The sequence below is a fragment of the Trachinotus anak genome, unplaced genomic scaffold, assembly GCF_046630095.1.
Source record: "Trachinotus anak isolate AG129_WGS33_773 ecotype Australia unplaced genomic scaffold, CSIRO_AGI_Tana_v1 ptg000011l, whole genome shotgun sequence".
Classification (NCBI taxonomy): domain Eukaryota; kingdom Metazoa; phylum Chordata; class Actinopteri; order Carangiformes; family Carangidae; genus Trachinotus; species Trachinotus anak.
Genome location: NW_027273862.1, coordinates 12,734,262 through 12,752,951, shown reverse-complemented (window position 1 = coordinate 12,752,951; position 18,690 = coordinate 12,734,262). Strand labels below are relative to the sequence as shown.

General features: G+C 38.5%; 1 protein-coding gene across 1 annotated transcript; it reads right to left on the bottom strand.

The window, feature by feature from the left end:
* Positions 1–322: 322 nt before the first annotated feature.
* On the bottom strand, positions 323–9,733 carry ddx21 (DEAD (Asp-Glu-Ala-Asp) box helicase 21). The gene is made up of 16 exons (XM_071488675.1): positions 9,521–9,733; positions 7,573–7,782; positions 7,219–7,359; positions 6,976–7,051; positions 6,354–6,532; positions 6,123–6,240; positions 5,620–5,805; positions 5,142–5,287; positions 4,349–4,498; positions 3,863–4,024; positions 3,465–3,584; positions 2,905–2,978; positions 2,551–2,710; positions 2,071–2,205; positions 1,593–1,637; positions 323–1,463 (listed from the first exon to the last, which is right to left on the bottom strand). Exons 1-16 carry the CDS (start codon positions 9,716–9,718, stop codon positions 1,200–1,202), a joined length of 2,364 nt encoding a protein of 787 aa, XP_071344776.1. The 5' UTR covers positions 9,719–9,733; the 3' UTR covers positions 323–1,199.
* Positions 9,734–18,690: the final 8,957 nt, after the last annotated feature.

Genomic DNA, 18,690 nt, shown 5'->3' with positions numbered 1-18,690 from the left:
GGTTAGATAAAGGAAGAGGGCTTAACTGTGTGGGTAGTGTAGTAGTCCCAAAATGTTATAATAAATGAAACCTTATAATTTGTTGTGTGTAGTGGTTTCCTCAGTATTATTTACTCTACTAGCAGTTCCAGCTTAAAAAAATTAAATTTTGTAAATAAAATTTACTATATTGTTGGTAATCAAATTAATGCACTTATGATCTTCCTAAAAGCCAGCTAAATGTATAAGGTTCCTTAAAGCAGTATTATTGAAATTTATACCATAGAACATTGTACATCATATATATGCTTATTTCACACCCCGTTAAAAAGGATGAAGACAATTTCAGTTGACCTTTTTTAATGAATAAGTCATTTCATTCAAATGAATGGAAGCAATAGAAACAGTTATTAAATAGAGGCAATTGCAAAGCAATTATCCAATATATTTTTGGGGAGAGGTTTTAGCTGAGGGTAGGCGGCAACCTCACATTGAGCACAAGTGTAAAGGTTAAAACCCATTTAAACACCTTTTCCTGTGGGCGCACAGCACAAATGTGGCGCCTCCCACATGACACAGCGTCGGCAGTAAAGTGCTTCTTCATTGTCTTGGACGCTCAGAGTTCTCTAGTGTACTCAAGTTGTTGTGTCAGGATGGTGTGCCTTGTTTTTTAGAAAAAGGCTCAAGTCTGATTGCTGCCACTGTTCCCCAAACATGCAGAGTATAAAAAAAAAACAAAAGAGTAACACTTAACTGAAACTCAATGAGTGACACATTCAAACTTTCAATTCATGGCATCACATAATTCAAAACTTTTACCATGGGTTGATTAGCCAGTGTTTTTGATTCTCTACCATTCAAGACATACCAAATGAAGTATGTACTAATTTATGCAGTGAAAACTGTTAGGAACATGTCATTTCATGAGTTTCATCTAATGTGTCACCAAAAGAAACACTGGCTGCCAGTTCTGATCTTAAACCCTTTGGATGTGGCTACTTGGAAATAAATCTTCAGATAATATATTTACTTTATATTGAAAATCTTCAATTTAATGTACTGTGTATCAAACTTATGAATACTTGACAGTTTACAATTCAGCTTGCATCATGATGGAGATTTCCACCAGCCATGCATCGAGCCCTCTCACTGACAGCCAATAAAAACCACTGCCAGCCCAGATGAGTGACAGTCAGTCTTATCAGTCACAGGTTGGTTCTTCAGTAATCAAAAGCTTGACTGAAGCTGCGTTTGTGTCCTCCTCTGTTGTTGCTATAGCCACCGCCGCCGTTCCGGAACCCGTTACCACGGCCACCGTTTCCCCCGAAATTCCGTCCCCTTCCACCTCTGAAACCTCCTCCTCTGTCACCGCGGTTACCACCAGCAAAGCCTCTGTCACCACGGTTATTGAACTGCTTCTCCTCCAACTCTGGAAGCTCTGTGGCTGCAGTCAGTTGCCAACGGCGACCGTCCTTCCAGTTCTCCTGTTATGGAATCAAGTGAGGTGAAAAGGATGTCATCTTCAACAAGAAACACTGTCAAAATATTTCTTATTTTATTTTGGATTATTCACTTTCACTAATGTAATCTTGACAACAATGATTTGTTCTCACCTGAATCTCCTTGACTTTGTCAACTGGGACATCAAAACAAACTCCCTGTTGGAAACACAATAAGGGTGAGGTGGTGAGTGTTTTTAACCCACTCTGCCTTTCAGAGGAGTCAGTCTATGTATGTATTTTTCTATTGCAAACTCTATTATTATCATCATTTGGTGGCACTATGGGAGTTTTTTTTTTGGCAAGCTACTACTAGTACTATCAACAACAGTCACTGACTACCATTTGGGCCAATTCTTTAAAGCCTACATCCCTTTTCTCAATTCAAAACTGTACACATGCAATTAAATGTACTCCTCCTGCTACAAAGATTACTCCATTCTAAACCCTATCCTTGCAGTCAAATGTATCTTTGGCTCAAATATCAGCCATACTACAGTACAACATAATCCAAAACTGAAAAAGCTGAGTGTATTGTGTAAATTCACACCTGCTGCCCATCACTTATGTACATATTTGGGTGTATACATACTGCTCTGCCTTTGAGGAAGGTCATTCTGTAAATGTGGTTCTCGATCTGTTCTCCAAGCTGTTCTTTGATGGTTCTCCAGGCATAACCCAGATTATGCATCTCCTGAGAACACACCAACTGCATAGTGGTGTAACCCTGGAAATATAAACAGGAATAATATGTTAGGTGGAATAAGGGTGACACATCACCTAAAGCACAACAAATTCATGGATGAATCCAAATGGAAATTTAGGCACTACATTTTCAAGTGCATAACAGGAATAACATGTCAGGTGGGAAGGTCTGTATTCAAGGGTTATTGCTCTTTGGACCATAATGTTGTTTGTTTCTTTGTCCTACCCCCACGTATTAAACCTGCAGCCTGACATGACCAGACATGAAGCCATCTTGTGTGAAAATAAAAGCTGTGTGTGAGGGTTGACCTGTGGTCACATCCAGATTTATTGCTGTATTTACTGTATATGTGCACATATAACTTACAGCGTCAGAGTTGAGCAGTGACCTTTGCTCTAGACTTGTGGCTCCAGAAATATGGGCCAGTGCAGCAGCTAGTGCATCAACTGCCCCTCTCTCCTCAATTAGCTTCTCAGCTGATGCTCTGAAGTACCCAATAGCTGTGGGTGGAACAGAGTCCAGAAACCTATACACGATAGAGAACACAATAAAAAAATAAAATTGTAACAATCTGACACTTAATTGCCTGCTGTCGGGAAATTGTGATTGCAGTAGAACAGAGGCTTTGTGGAGCCACTGTTTAAAGTCTATGTAACCAGTTTAAACTAAGCCAAGTTCCCAGAGTAATAATAACAATTCTCTCTTCTGAGAATAACCCACCTGACAGCATCCTTGCTTGATGACTTGATGATATCATTGGCAGTGGGAACACCAACTCGTCTAAATGTGATACCCTGGATGGGAACAAAATAAAATGTATTTAGTTTGATAGTCAATACACAAACATCTGAAGTAGGCACACAAAGGGTTGGGGATCGAAACCTGGTTCCACATTAGAACTGGTGCCAAAATGCCACGAATCAATTACCTGAAAAAGAATTGGATTCAGTTCTGTTTATTGGTTCCTTCACATCCACAAGGACTTACTTCACCATCTGCCAAGATCTGTCTAAGTCCTACACCCTAAAACATCTCAATTCAGGGACCACATCCTTTGAAGAATGTCTGTTTGGTTTCTCTGATAAAACATTCTTTTGTCTACCTTTCTGTTGTCCATTATTTTTGATCGTTTCCCTCTTGTACATTTCCATCACATGTGTAGCACAGATGTTACTAAAAGCATCGCTTATTTATTTTGGTACAACTGCTCAAACAACTAAACCCGTCACTCTTTTTTGCCTCTGTCTTCTGCGCCTTCGACAAAATTTAAAAACACGTACCGCTTTGTTTTCTACGTAGCGCAGCTGGTCCTCTTCTTTCCTCTGGTAGAAACAGATGCAGACTCCAGTCCTGCCTGCTCGGCCTGTACGTCCTGAACGATGGATATATGACTCCACATCCTGACAACAACCACAGAGACATCAAAAATGTTCTGATTAAGTAAAGATAACAAGCTTCCAAGATTCCTAATTCAAGTGTGCAGTTAATATTTATCCACTAAGAGTTAATTTCTTTATTTTTTATTGATCAACCAGCGCCCCTATGTGTATTGCAGCCGTTTTCATTTTTATCCCTACTCAATCTAAAGCAGGCAAATGCAAAGAAATGGCAGGTCCGATACTTGCAAAGATATACTTAAGTTATAATATTATTGTAGAATGCTGGCAACACATCACACCTTGGGTGGAGAACACTGGACCACCAGGTCGACTTCAGGGATATCTAATCCACGGGCTGCAACGTTGGTGGCAACAAGAACCTCAAAGGCCCCATTCCTGAACCCCTTCAGTGTCAACTCTCTCTGTTTCTGAGGAATATCCCCATGGAGGGACTGGGAACTCTGAAAACATGCAAACAAAATAAAATGAGAAATGAACACTAGAGAGTTTGCTTGCTTTTTTGTTGCCGTTACTTTCCATTTCTAATGGTATTGCTCTGGGGTGATTGACACAAACATGCTAAAACACAATTAGAAAATAAAAACAGACATCATAACAGCCCTGGTCAACAAATGAATCTGTCAGAACTTCCAAATCAAATCTCATAAGAAATGTAAGATGATCATTTTACAAATTAAAAGTGTAAAGTATTGCCAGTGTATGAAATGGCTATTCATGAACTGCAAAGTGTGTGTGTGTGTGTGCATATGTGAATGTGTCTCCACCTGTTTGATGGATGTATTCATGGACAGTTCGTTGGCCTCTTTCTTTGTCTCACAGAACACAATTGTTCTGCCATGGCTGCCGCTGTAAACTTGGATCACATCCCCTATCACTGCAGCACGCTGTGACCAGTGGCACGCTATGGCCAGATGCTACGGAAGAGAAGACACAGACAGACAGACAGAGACAAAAGATAAACAGAGACAGAGAGAGAGAGAGAGAGAGAGAGAGAGAGAGAGAGAGAGAGAGAGAGAGAGAGAGAGAGAGAGAGAGAGAGAGAGAGAGAGAGAGAGAGAGAGAGAGATCAGGAGATGAGAAGAGATATTCCCATTTATCCTATGTATACTATACTATACTTGAATTAGTACTTCATCATAATTGCAAATGAACTTGCTGTGTTTTCCCAGTGGAGATATATGTGATCTTATTTTATAGTCTCAATTACTTTAACTGACTCTGCTCACAGACAACTTAGAGAAATCCAAGACTAAGAACTAAGTGTGCTGTGATGCTTGTTAAATTGGCCCTTTCACCTCCTCCAACTCTTTCTCACACACACATCACCTTTGTCACTTTAGAGGAAATTACATAGACTTACATCAGTATCTTGGAGACTTAGCCTCACCATAACCACTACCTGCCATACTTGTCTATTCCTAACCTTTACTCTAACCTTAACCACTGATCCAAAAACAGCTTTTGTGCTCAACTGGAATTCTGCTCTGAAATCTGTCCCCCAAAAATAACAAAAGTAACCAAAGTAACACACACACACACACACACACACACACTTACTTCCACAGTTGTTGCAGCTTTCTGTGTTTTCTTGCCAATCAGGTCAACATGTTTGCATCCTGGTCTCATGTATTTTTTGGCCACATCGTAGACCCAAGGGGGGCAGGTAGCCGAAAACAGCAAAGTCTGGGGGTTGGCGTCACAGTCTGAAGAGGGACATGCACGCACAGACACAAACACAAAAACAGTGTTGTAATTGTGGTGAATAAAATACATTACACTCCCACATCCATAACTCTTAACAAGTATTTCTCAGATTTTACAAACATGATCATACTACCCCCAGACTTTTATCTACTATGTCATAAGAAACACACCCCAAAATGGTTACACGCTGTCCTATATACATAAATATGAACACACACAGAAGACAAGAACATGCATATGCTCAATCTAAGAAATCAGCAGGAACCATTATGAGACTTTTTAACATTTCAAACTTTTAATTCACAAAGCAGCACATAAAGATTTACTTTACCTTTATTGTATGATGATGCCAAAATTTCTTCAACCTGCTCTGCAAATCCCATGTCCAGCATTTGGTCCACTTCATCCAGGACAACGTGTTTCACTTTTGAGAGGTCCAGTTTATTGTTCTGGATGTGGTCTTTGACACGGCCAGGGGTTCCAACCAAAATATCAATACCATTACGAATAGCATCAACTAGACAGGAGGAGGGGTGTGGAGAGAGTCAGTATTATTGATTATTATTGATTTATAAAGTGTGCTGTTAAAGAAATGTTGTCAAAACAAGCAGATGGAAACATTTAAAAAATAAAGAAAAAAAATCTTAGCTCTATTTAGAAGCCCCCATTACTCGTTTCTTTAAATCACTTTAAATAGTTAACCTGAAAAGTACTATATTGACATCAAATACAAAGAAGTATGAAATGAGTATTAATAAATGGGCTCTAAAATGAGTTTAACTATTTCAAAAACAACTTCTATTAAACATAACTGAGTTTTTGCATAAGACTTACTCTGCGGGTTGTATGAGCTGCCTCCATAAAAACAGGCAATAGCCAGTCTCTTGGCAATGTCTTTGAAGTCCTTAGCGACTTGAATAGCCAACTCTCTGGTTGGTGTTAACACCAGGACCTACGGACACACACAAAATAGACTCAGTCATACATAAACATACTCAGAGAACCACTGACACTGGGACTCAGACTGATGCTGGTTTTCAGTGATTGGTGTTTGTGTGTGTGCACCTTAGGAGGCCGGCCTCTGGTTGGCTGCACTGAATCCTTCTGGAGCTTCTCCACCAAAGGGATGGCAAAGGAGAAAGTCTTTCCTGTTCCTGTTCGAGCTTGGGCAATCACATCTTCCCCGTCATATACAGGATTAAATGTCTTCACCTGAATGTCAAACAGGTAAGAGACTCCCCGAGCTGAGAAAGTGATAAGAAGTGGAGTCACAGGACAGGGAGAAAGACAGACAATCGATAGTAATTTTTTTATTTAGCACAGTTAACTCTTCACTTCAGCATACATTTTGAATAAAAAACTGTTGTGTCTAATGGTAATTTGTGCACTAATTTCAATCTGCAACAGTGATCATCAAATTTCAAATTAAAATTATTTGAGTGAACAAACCTTATGTCAAATCACTTCTCAAAAACTGACACAATATGTCAATCATAATCAATAAATCTGTGTATGCAATAAAAAAGTAGGCGTTCAAACATGATAATCTAGTTATAAAGTTCAGTTCATCAGTTAAAGCATACAGTCTTGTCAGCTTTGCACAGAGCAGCAAGCGTGTCAGATTTTGTACCAGTTCACGTCTGGTCTTGAGCCACAATAAAAACTATGGAATAATTAAGATGTTTACCTTTCAGTTTATCGATGGTGACCTGAGAGATCTTGAAGTTGGAGAAGGCCCCTTCCCTCTGCTCTTGTGTCTCCTCCTAAACAAATGAACAGAGTCAGTCTCTATGATTGTTTTCCTCTCTAAAACTGACTCTGAAGAGTGTCCATTAAAGACCACTAAATGGATTCATCATACACTCGGTGTCAATGTGAACTTTCAACTTCTGAGAGGAAAAAAACTACACAATCGGCCCACGAGTCATACCGTTTCTTTTTCGCTGTCACTGGCTGACTCTTCACTTGACTGTGAAGGCGTCTGGATGGGCGTCTGAACAGGGGTGTTTGGGGTGGAATGTCCGTTGGTTGCTGCCTCTGCGATTGATTTCTTTTGCTTCTTCTTTTTTTTCTAAACCCAAAGATAAAAGTGGAGACAGAGTAAGACCATTTCTACCAGGGAATAGTCAAAGAATTTATATTAACAAAACTCTAATCTGCCAACAATCAGCTCTACAGCCTTTTCACCATTTAACAGGAGAGATCGTCCAGTGCCCCACAGAACAAGCAAGATTAAGAAAGATAATCTAGTAGTTCACACTTCTGATAACAACGCAGTACTGACCTCTGTGTCTCCTTCAGTGTTCTTCTTAGTCTTCTGCTTTGGTGTTTCAATTTCATTACTGTTGCCATTCATGTCTGTGGCCTCATCTACGTGGCCATTAACTTGATCCGCTTTTTTCTTTTTCTTCTTAGGTGCTGGAGGTTCACAGTCTGGCTCCTCCTGTTCCTCCAACTTCTTCTTCTTCAACTTCTTGCCCTCCTTGGTCTTGTTCTTTTTTTAACATAAACAATAAAAACGAATAGATTTCAGTTAAACCAAATACTGTGCAGATACTCATGGTTTTAAAAAAAGACGACCTAGATGGGGTCTTATTTTCTACCTAGATCATGTGTCACACATTTAATATTACATTGTCTTTTTTAGGTTTTAATTACATATTAGATAAGATTACATCTTAATAAAAGGTCAAAAATTAAAGTATACTGTGAGTTACATGACTGTTTTTTAAAACAAAATCGGCATCCACTTGAATTGTACTGCTTTGCTAATTATCCATGAAGGTAAAATTAATCAAAAACTGTTTTGATGGTGACTTAATCACACCCCTTTAGTGTCTTTAGACTGTTGTGCCAACTTATTTTGTCTTTAGAAATGGATATCTGTGACGGCCATTTTCAAAACTTTTGACACTTCATATTGGGGATGCCCCAGTTGATCAGCAGCCCATCATTATCGGCCAATTTTCATTAACAAAAAATGTTGGCCATGTGTAACTCTTACAAGTGTGTGAGACTAATATAACGTACGCCACCTGCAATGCATGCCCCAATAAAATACCTGGCGGGGGAAATATCAAACACACACAGGGCTGCAACCAATGTCCTGAGGCATATTTTATCTTATTTACTACATTTGTTACAATTTGAATGCAGCTTGCATCTGACTTGAAATCCAATTATTCTTTTGTTTGCATAATGCAACTGAGTTAATGTTCTGAAACATACTGCCTTTTATTTATTAGACTATTTGCGCTGTTTAGCATGTTGAATATTTTTTGAATTGTTTTAATTCACATAAATTAATGCATGTACTTAAATAATTATTACATTCTGTTATTCAGTTGTCCTTACTGTAGGATACTTGTTGCATTTGCTCCTTACGAGTTTTTTGTACCGCTCTGTTGAACACAGTAAAAGCATGTTGTTGACTGGATAAGGACACCTTGTTGTTGTGCTTTTATCAGCCTACGCTGCCGCCTGTTGGAGAACCCAGTGCACTGCAAAGCTAAGCAGACTAACCCACCGCTAAACCAGCTATTACAACACACACACAATGATCGGTATCGGCCGATCTCACTTTGAGATGATAAGTACCGGCAGCAAAAAATAAAAAATAAAAAAAAAACCGTGCTCTGGGCATCCCTACATGTAGTACACAATTGAGAGTTACACTGTGGAGTTAGTTTAACTAACTGTAAGTGGTGCTTGAGTCGGTAATGTTTTGTGGAAAAATGTCAGTAATCGTTAGAAGCAGCTTTGTTAATTTCACTGTTTAGTTTATCTGACAGCTGAGGAGCCCGGCTGTGTAACACAGCAGCGCACAAACACACACAGGTGAGCAACAGCGTGTTAAAGGCCTCCACGTTGTCAGCCCGCTCCTCCACTTGTGTACAGGTCCGCTCCGCAGCATGTGGACGGGCCATGTGACCCCACAGCGGGGCTGAGTGGGTACATTAACTCCGTGTGCCGACATTATCACAGCACTGGGTCATATTTACTCTCTCCATTCGTGCCGCAGTCGGTTGCATTGAGCTCGCTATGTTGAGCTTGTAAAATGACGTTACCGGCGGGGCCACGGAAATGTATCTCACGGTGGTCCGCTAACAGTTAGCTGCCCGGTTAGCACGGCGAGCCACATGTTGTCAAACAGGGAGCAGCCGGGACTCGACGTCCGGAGAGAGGAGCGGGTCCTTCGGTCTGTTCCGGGCGACATGACCGGGGCTGCTCACCTTCAGGGTCTTAGCCTCGGCCACGGCGTTCACTTCCTCTTCTTCCATGGTGTTATCTTCGGTGTCAAAGATGATTTTTGTTGGCATTTCTCCTTCCTGATGAAACCCCTCAGCGCGGACACACAGGCAACCCTCGGGCACGCGGACGGAAAGGAGCGCGCACGGTGGCGCGTGGACGCGTGTTCGCGAGGCACACATAGAAATAGAAGTGATAGACAAACACTGCAGGGGAAATATAAGTGATAGACACTGTAGAGGAAATATAAGTGATAGACACTGTAGAGGAAATATAAGTGATAGACACTGTAGAGGAAATATAAGTGATAGACACTGCAGAGGAAATATAAGTGATAGACACTGTAGAGGAAATATAAGTGATAGACACTGCAGGGGAAATATAAGTGATAGACACTGTAGAGGAAAAATAAGTGATAGACACTGCAGGGGAAATATAAGTGATAGACACTGTAGAGGAAATATAAGTGATAGACACTGCAGGGGAAATATAAGTGATAGACACTGTAGAGGAAATATAAGTGATAGACACTGTAGAGGAAATATAAGTGATAGACACTGCAGGGGAAATATAAGTGATAGACAAACACTGCAGAGGAAATATAAGTGATAGACAAACACTGCAGGGGAAATATAAGTGATAGACACTGCAGAGGAAATATAAGTGATAGACAAACACTGCAGAGGAAATATAAGTGATAGACAAACACTGCAGGGGAAATATAAGTGATAGACACTGTAGAGGAAATATAAGTGATAGACACTGTAGAGGAAATATAAGTGATAGACACTGCAGGGGAAATATAAGTGATAGACAAACACTGCAGAGGAAATATAAGTGATAGACAAACACTGCAGGGGAAATATAAGTGATAGACACTGCAGAGGAAATATAAGTGATAGACAAACACTGCAGAGGAAATATAAGTGATAGACAAACACTGCAGGGGAAATATAAGTGATAGACACTGTAGAGGAAATATAAGTGATAGACACTGTAGAGGAAATATAAGTGATAGACACTGTAGAGGAAATATAAGTGATAGACACTGCAGAGGAAATATAAGTGATAGACACTGCAGAGGAAATATAAGTGATAGACACTGTAGAGGAAATATAAGTGATAGACACTGCAGGGGAAATATAAGTGATAGACACTGTAGAGGAAAAATAAGTGATAGACACTGCAGGGGAAATATAAGTGATAGACACTGCAGGGGAAATATAAGTGATAGACACTGTAGAGGAAATATAAGTGATAGACAAACACTGCAGGGGAAATATAAGTGATAGACACTGCAGGGGAAATATAAGTGATAGACACTGTAGAGGAAATATAAGTGATAGACACTGCAGGGGAAATATAAGTGATAGACACTGTAGAGGAAATATAAGTGATAGACACTGCAGGGGAAATATAAGTGATAGACACTGTAGAGGAAATATAAGTGATAGACACTGTAGAGGAAATATAAGTGATAGACACTGCAGGGGAAATATAAGTGATAGACAAACACTGCAGAGGAAATATAAGTGATAGACAAACACTGCAGGGGAAATATAAGTGATAGACACTGCAGAGGAAATATAAGTGATAGACAAACACTGCAGAGGAAATATAAGTGATAGACACTGTAGAGGAAATATAAGTGATAGACACTGCAGGGGAAATATAAGTGATAGACACTGCAGAGGAAATATAAGTGATAGACAAACACTGCAGGGGAAATATAAGTGATAGACACTGCAGGGGAAATATAAGTGATAGACACTGTAGAGGAAATATAAGTGATAGACAAACACTGCAGGGGAAATATAAGTGATAGACACTGCAGAGGAAATATAAGTGATAGACACTGCAGGGGAAATATAAGTGATAGACAAACACTGCAGAGGAAATATAAGTGATAGACAAACACTGCAGGGGAAATATAAGTGATAGACAAACACTGCAGGGGAAATATAAGTGATAGACAAACACTGCAGAGGAAATATAAGTGATAGACAAACACTGCAGGGGAAATATAAGTGATAGACAAACACTGCAGAGGAAATATAAGTGATAGACACTGCAGAGGAAATATAAGTGATAAACAAACACTGCAGAGGAAATATAAGTGATAGACACTGTAGAGGAAATAGAAGTGATAGACAAACACTGCAGGGGAAATATAAGTGATAGACAGACACTGCAGGGGAAATATAAGTGATAGACAAACACTGCAGAGGAAATATAAGTGATAGACAAACACTGCAGGGGAAATATAAGTGATAGACACTGTAGAGGAAATATAAGTGATAGACACTGTAGAGGAAATATAAGTGATAGACACTGCAGGGGAAATATAAGTGATAGACAAACACTGCAGGGGAAATATAAGTGATAGACACTGTAGAGGAAATATAAGTGATAGACAAACACTGCAGAGGAAATATAAGTGATAGACACTGCAGAGGAAATATAAGTGATAGACACTGCAGGGGAAATATAAGTGATAGACAAACACTGCAGAGGAAATATAAGTAATAGACAAACACTGCAGGGGAAATATAAGTGATAGACACTGTAGAGGAAATATAAGTGATAGACACTGCAGGGGAAATAGAAGTGATAGACAAACACTGCAGGGGAAATATAAGTGATAGACACTGTAGAGGAAATATAAGTGATAGACAAACACTGCAGAGGAAATATAAGTGATAGACACTGCAGAGGAAATATAAGTGATAGACAAACACTGCAGGGGAAATATAAGTGATAGACAAACACTGCAGAGGAAATATAAGTGATAGACAAACACTGCAGGGGAAATATAAGTGATAGACAAACACTGCAGGGGAAATATAAGTGATAGACACTGTAGAGGAAATATAAGTGATAGACACTGCAGGGGAAATATAAGTGATAGACAAACACTGCAGGGGAAATAGAAGTGATAGACACTGCAGGGGAAATATAAGTGATAGACACTGCAGAGGAAATATAAGTGATAGACAAACACTGTAGAGGAAATATAAGTGATAGACACTGTAGAGGAAATATAAGTGATAGACAAACACTGCAGGGGAAATATAAGTGATAGACACTGCAGAGGAAATATAAGTGATAGACACTGCAGAGGAAATATAAGTGATAGACAAACACTGCAGGGGAAATATAAGTGATAGACAAACACTGCAGGGGAAATATAAGTGATAGACACTGTAGAGGAAATATAAGTGATAGACAAACACTGCAGAGGAAATATAAGTGATAGACAAACACTGCAGGGGAAATATAAGTGATAGACACTGTAGAGGAAATATAAGTGATAGACAAACACTGCAGAGGAAATATAAGTGATAGACAAACACTGCAGGGGAAATATAAGTGATAGACACTGTAGAGGAAATATAAGTGATAGACAAACACTGCAGGGGAAATATAAGTGATAGACAAACACTGCAGGGGAAATATAAGTGATAGACAAACACTGCAGGGGAAATATAAGTGATAGACACTGTAGAGGAAATATAAGTGATAAACAAACACTGCAGAGGAAATATAAGTGATAGACACTGTAGAGGAAATATAAGTGATAAACAAACACTGCAGAGGAAATATAAGTGATAAACAAACACTGCAGAGGAAATATAAGTGATAGACACTGTAGAGGAAATATAAGTGATAAACAAACACTGCAGGGGAAATAGAAGTGATAGACAAACACTGCAGAGGAAATATAAGTGATAGACACTGTAGAGGAAATATAAGTGATAAACAAACACTGCAGAGGAAATATAAGTGATAGACAAACACTGCAGAGGAAATATAAGTGATAGACACTGTAGAGGAAATATAAGTGATAGACAGACACTGCAGAGGAAGGAGCGGGGGATCCATTAATAGTGCACAACTAATATAATCAGTAGGCTAAAGTCAATCACATTACGAACTGCTTCCAAATAAAACACATTTCATTCATAATATTGTGAATACAGGCCTATAGTGTCATGTACATGTGTTTTCTCTGGGTTGTGTGAAATCCTTAAAAAATAATACAAAACGAATCTACACACCAAGGCGAATTGGTTTAGTCTTGACTCTTGGTTGACAGTGTGTTGAAGTGCAATATTGTAATAATTTGATTCTCATAAGTGTGTTTATTCTTTTTGTGTGATGAAGGATTTGTGCAATTTCGAAATTTCATTCTCTATTTTATTATAGCTAGCTTATTTCTATTCTTGTTATTTTTTGTATTTATGATTGTATATATTTTATTATTATAACTGTACATGTTGGGGGGGGGTGAGTCGACTGTGTAAAGAAATGAAGTAAAATAACTGACTGCAATTACGCATGGAAATGCTGTGCCCCTGAAGCCCAAATGCAAATATTGCACTTGTAGTTAAATAGAAGGTTGTAAAGGGAATACGACCTGTTGAATAAATTTCAAATGACTTCAATATCCTGTGGGAATATAAATGTTCATGTAATGACTTCAATATTCTGTGGGAATATGAATGTTCATGTAATGACTACCAAATGACAACATTATAATAGCTACCATTAGGTCTATATTATATTCTAATTGATTGAGTGCATACAATATTTTGAGCATGGTTATTGCACCCACTGTGCTCTTCTTCATGTATTGAAAGCATGTGGAGGGCAATCTTTGGCACTGACTGCATAATTAGCTACTGCCATTGGGTTGGGGTTATGCTGATGTTAATTACATTCAGATTGCGAGCATAAATGAGCCAGTCTGGCCCTTTGTGGACAAAATAAGACATCTGAACAAGGGCTGTCACCATGTGCTGTTAGAAACTATAATGGCCATTTTAATACAATTGGTACTATGCGTATTAATACCCATATATAAACACGCACACATTCTACCCTTCGATGTTTTAAGATCTAGGTTTGACTCCACAATTTCTTTGTTTTCTCCAGACGCACTGATGTGAACTCAGTGACAAACTGGAATGCTCCTCTGGCTTGGGAGGGAACCTTTGATCCAGTGGTTATTGATGACATCTATAAGAAAATGGACCCAAGAGTTGCTGTGGCGGTGTTCGCTGTGGGCAAGTAGGTACCAGGATATCTCACAATATCTCATAAACCTGAAAATGTAAAGCTATCTCACATAAATCCTACCTTACCTTCTATATTGTATAATTCATTATGTGTTGCCTTTTCTTGTCTTTTACCAATTGATAATGCTTTTAGTTTGCTTCTCTCCATCTGTACTTCCTCGTTTCCTAAGGGGCTTCCTAGAGTCAGGTGAAAAGTTCTTTCTTGTTGATTTCAGGGTCACTTACTACATCTTCACAGACAATGAAAAAGATGTCCCTAAAATGAGTTGTTGTTTATTAATATGTATAAAAGTAGTCAGGGGGTATTTATAAAGAAATACCACAAAATAACAGCTCTAGTCTCTTTGTACACAAGTGAGCACTCACTTGTGTATTTTGCTTTACATTTTTTAGGAGGGAGGGTCCACTGTGCATTGCGTGTGTTAGTCGTGTTGGTAGACCAGTACGCAAAATAGAGGGTCAGAGAAGAACAAAAAAAGCAGGAAAAGACACCTGTAAATAAGGAAAAGACCTTCAACACACTGGTTGCAGAAACTGCTTTCATGTAAACAGTGAAACATTTGTTCATTTTTTTGTAGTGGAAAAACTTAAGTCCACAATTTCTGATCAACCTGTGCTCACTGCTTTTTGAACTTATGCACTATTTTTCTCCACTTTACACAGTATTTTGCCTCAACTTGCTTGGTTCAGCTACAAAATGCATCATTAAATTTTACTTTCCTGATAACTTAAATTTTAGTATTTACATACTGTGATTGAATGTTGCTATAAGACCATTAGAATTCAAATCTTTTTCTTTTTAATTTGAATGGACAGACTGAACTGGGTAAGGGTCGCAAGATCTAAGTTGTCACTGTCCCTAGTGCGATGCTCTGGCAGGATGTAGTACTTGGCAGGATGAAATGGGCCCCCTTCACCATTGACAAAAAGGTAAGAAATGTGCAAAATAGGCCATACACAGCACGGAAGATACGGATGTTTTCATCTTGTTACAGCAGCTGATGCTTCAAAATCTCCACTGCTTACTCTTTACTTCTTGGACTTTTCTAAACAACAACAAAAAAAGTATATTGTTTTATCACATACTCTTTTATCCAATTGAGTCTCTCCATGATGCATTTATTCCTACATCTCATCTGTCATGTTTTCAGATCCGTAATGAAGCAGATTTTCTTTTTATGATGGACATTGACAGTTTCTTCCACAACCACTTTGGAGCAGAGTCTCGGAGCCAGCTTTTCCATATAAGCGTCGGCCTGAATCCAAGGCGTACATTCCTGCTGGTGAAGGAGACTACTATTATACTGCTACTGTCTGGGGTGGATACCTGAGGAGGTACAAGCTAGTCAGGCAACGAAAACCAAATTATCTCTTAAATTATTTTTGTGCTCTTTCTAAGTAAAAGACAACAGGCACAACTCAACATGCTGTTAATACTCACAGTCATTTCTGTCTATTCACAGTCTTTTCTGTATGTACTAGTTTTTGTCACATCTTTGCTCTTTAAATAACTGTTTAGACTGTATTGTGTTTCTTATCCTTTAGAGGACAATTTGCACATTATCTACAGTACTTCTGAGAGACAAGCACTCAAACAGAATACACAAAGCTTTTCTGCCTGCATGCAGGTACCTGTTGTACAACAAACCAACCAAGGTGCTGTCTCCAGAGTACCTGTGGTCGGACTACGATCAGGTACCAGCCCAATGGTGGACACTGATGTCGAGTCAATTTATTATTCAAGACGTAGGACTTTCGGAACATAAAAATAATAATAATATTAATAATAATTGGAATAGGTGGTATTGGTTGCTTCATCTATTTTGTATTTTGTGGTCTGATAAATATATAAATGAAGCATTAAAAAACAAAGAAGGATAAAAAATATAGCTGCAATTATCAGGGTCCAAGCGAGCATTTCAATACCATATGTATCAAATATTATTGAAAGTCTGTCAGGCATGCCAGCCCAAATGGCCACAGCCATGGGTAACCATGTGCTATAGACACCTCCACATAAGTTGAGGCTATGACATCCCATGTGCAAAACTGGGATACTTTTACCTGTTTCACTTTAATGGTCCAAATGTTAGTCTGAGAGTTCAGAAAAAAAAATCACACTTCATTGGCGGTATCATCAAATATTTTGGTGACTTTTAATCCAACGCTGAGTGAAAAAAGAATATGTTGTGCATACAGTACAAATTACAACAAGATTATCAATATCGATGTGGACTTACCATTTGTCCGATCCGAACACCACCGTCTACAGTATGCCTGTGTCAATTTAGGTGGCATTTGAATAAAGAGTTGTGGCAATATAGATGTTAATTGATTTCGCATATTTTTAAAAATATAGAGTGATGGACTTCTGAATTGACCATAGGTTACGGTGAAGCAAACTTTCATCATCATTCAGTGGATGTACTGAAAATATCTCAGCTCTGTAGGACATACAGGTGATTTATTGTTGATGTTTTGAAGTTTGGAAGGTGGAATAATTAGAAATTTCAGAGAAATTTCAATTGCTCAGAGACTGATCAATGACCTGAGATCATCTGAGCCGAAGTTCATAAGATTCTGTTCAGCCAATTCCAAGATACCAACTTTTTGAATTTGTTGTGCCCCCTAGGCCCAGAATATCCCAAGACTCTATAACAATGCTAGGAGCAGAGGTCCAGAGTCGCACACTGAGTTTCTTTACAATAGCATTAGCCAATTTTGATTTATGAGCATTTATGTAAAATTGATATTAACAACACAGGTTTAAAAGTTAATAATTTCAAAACAGATTAATACATTTTTTTTCAATTACTTTTTGCCAGCATTGTCTGTAGATGATATGTACTCAATTTTGTGAGAATCAAATGAACGGCCTTGGACGAGTTCATTATGGGTTTCTGTTTGCTTTTTCTTTAATGACCACAAAATTAAGCATTTTAGAGCAGAAAAGTATTTAAGCAAAGGTACAGGCAATTTCAGAGATCAAAATGGCAAAAGAATTTTCAATCTAGCCCCATCCATTTTTGAGAAAATTGCGAAAAAATATACTTCATCATTACAATTTTTTGTGCCTGAGTAGTGGGTGAAATTTGCATATTAAATGTATGGCCTGCATATAAAATCTATCACATATATATATATCCCATATAAGAGTTATTGATTCTGTTTGGTTCTGTTGGGTCAACAGTTTCTCCAAGCGAAATTGAACTACAGGTGTCCAGACTAACAATGCATGTGATTAAAAAGTGGACTGCAGTTTTATCACTGTCTGACTTTGTCTGTGATAAATGGCCATGGTAAAGCACACACGATAACACAATGTGGCGTCGCAATAATCTGTAGATACCAGTGGAAGACACTGCTCTTGTTCTGTGGAGCTTCCTTAGACTGTGTATAATCTGGGTTTTTTTCTTTGATAAGATATTGAGCACAGATTTTAGCCTAGACTTTCTGGTAAACTTGCCATCATTTGCCTCCTTTTCTACAGTGTAAAAGTAAATGCTCATGTTGCCCCCTAGGGCTGTTTCAGTGCACCTGCATTATTTGGATTCTCTGGGATTTACAGTACATTACCTTTTTATTGCATTAATTCTATTTCATTATTCTTTAAGCATTACATTGTGTGCATTATATTATATGATGTGATCATGTTCGATGCAGGATGTAATTACAAAAGTGTTGCTGTTTGTGTTTTTCCAAAAAAAACATGTTGAGGATAATAAAGTTTACTTTTACCCAAATCTGGGGAAAATGTCTGTATGTGAGAATGTGTATGTGAAAATATTTGCATGTAAGTATGTGTGCATTCATCTGCTTGTGCTTTTTTCCCCAACAGTGTTAGGGAGACTCTTAACATGCAGAGGATGTTCCTCCATGATCCCCCATGATCAGATTTCTTTTACCCGCAAAACCAAAGAAATTTTTTTTTCTATTTTTCCCTTTTTTGTTTGTTTGTTTGTTTGTTTTGTTTTGTTTTATGAATTTGAATTCCCCATTTCATTGTTGTTCTTGTGTTGTTAGCTCCCATCACAGCACAGTACCTGCATTCAGTCTTCTTTCTACAGGTGTGACAA

Excerpts from the sequence above, each read along its gene's own strand:
- ddx21 (XM_071488675.1), bottom strand. The coding sequence starts at position 9,718 with ATGTGTGCCTCGCGAACACGCGTCCACGCGCCACCGTGCGCGCTCCTT. Across the intron at positions 7,052-7,218 it reads GTGACAGCGAAAAAGAAACG|GAGGAGACACAAGAGCAGAG; the intron begins GTATGACTCGTG and ends TCATTTGTTTAG. Across the intron at positions 6,533-6,975 it reads CACCATCGATAAACTGAAAG|CTCGGGGAGTCTCTTACCTG; the intron begins GTAAACATCTTA and ends TCACTTTCTCAG.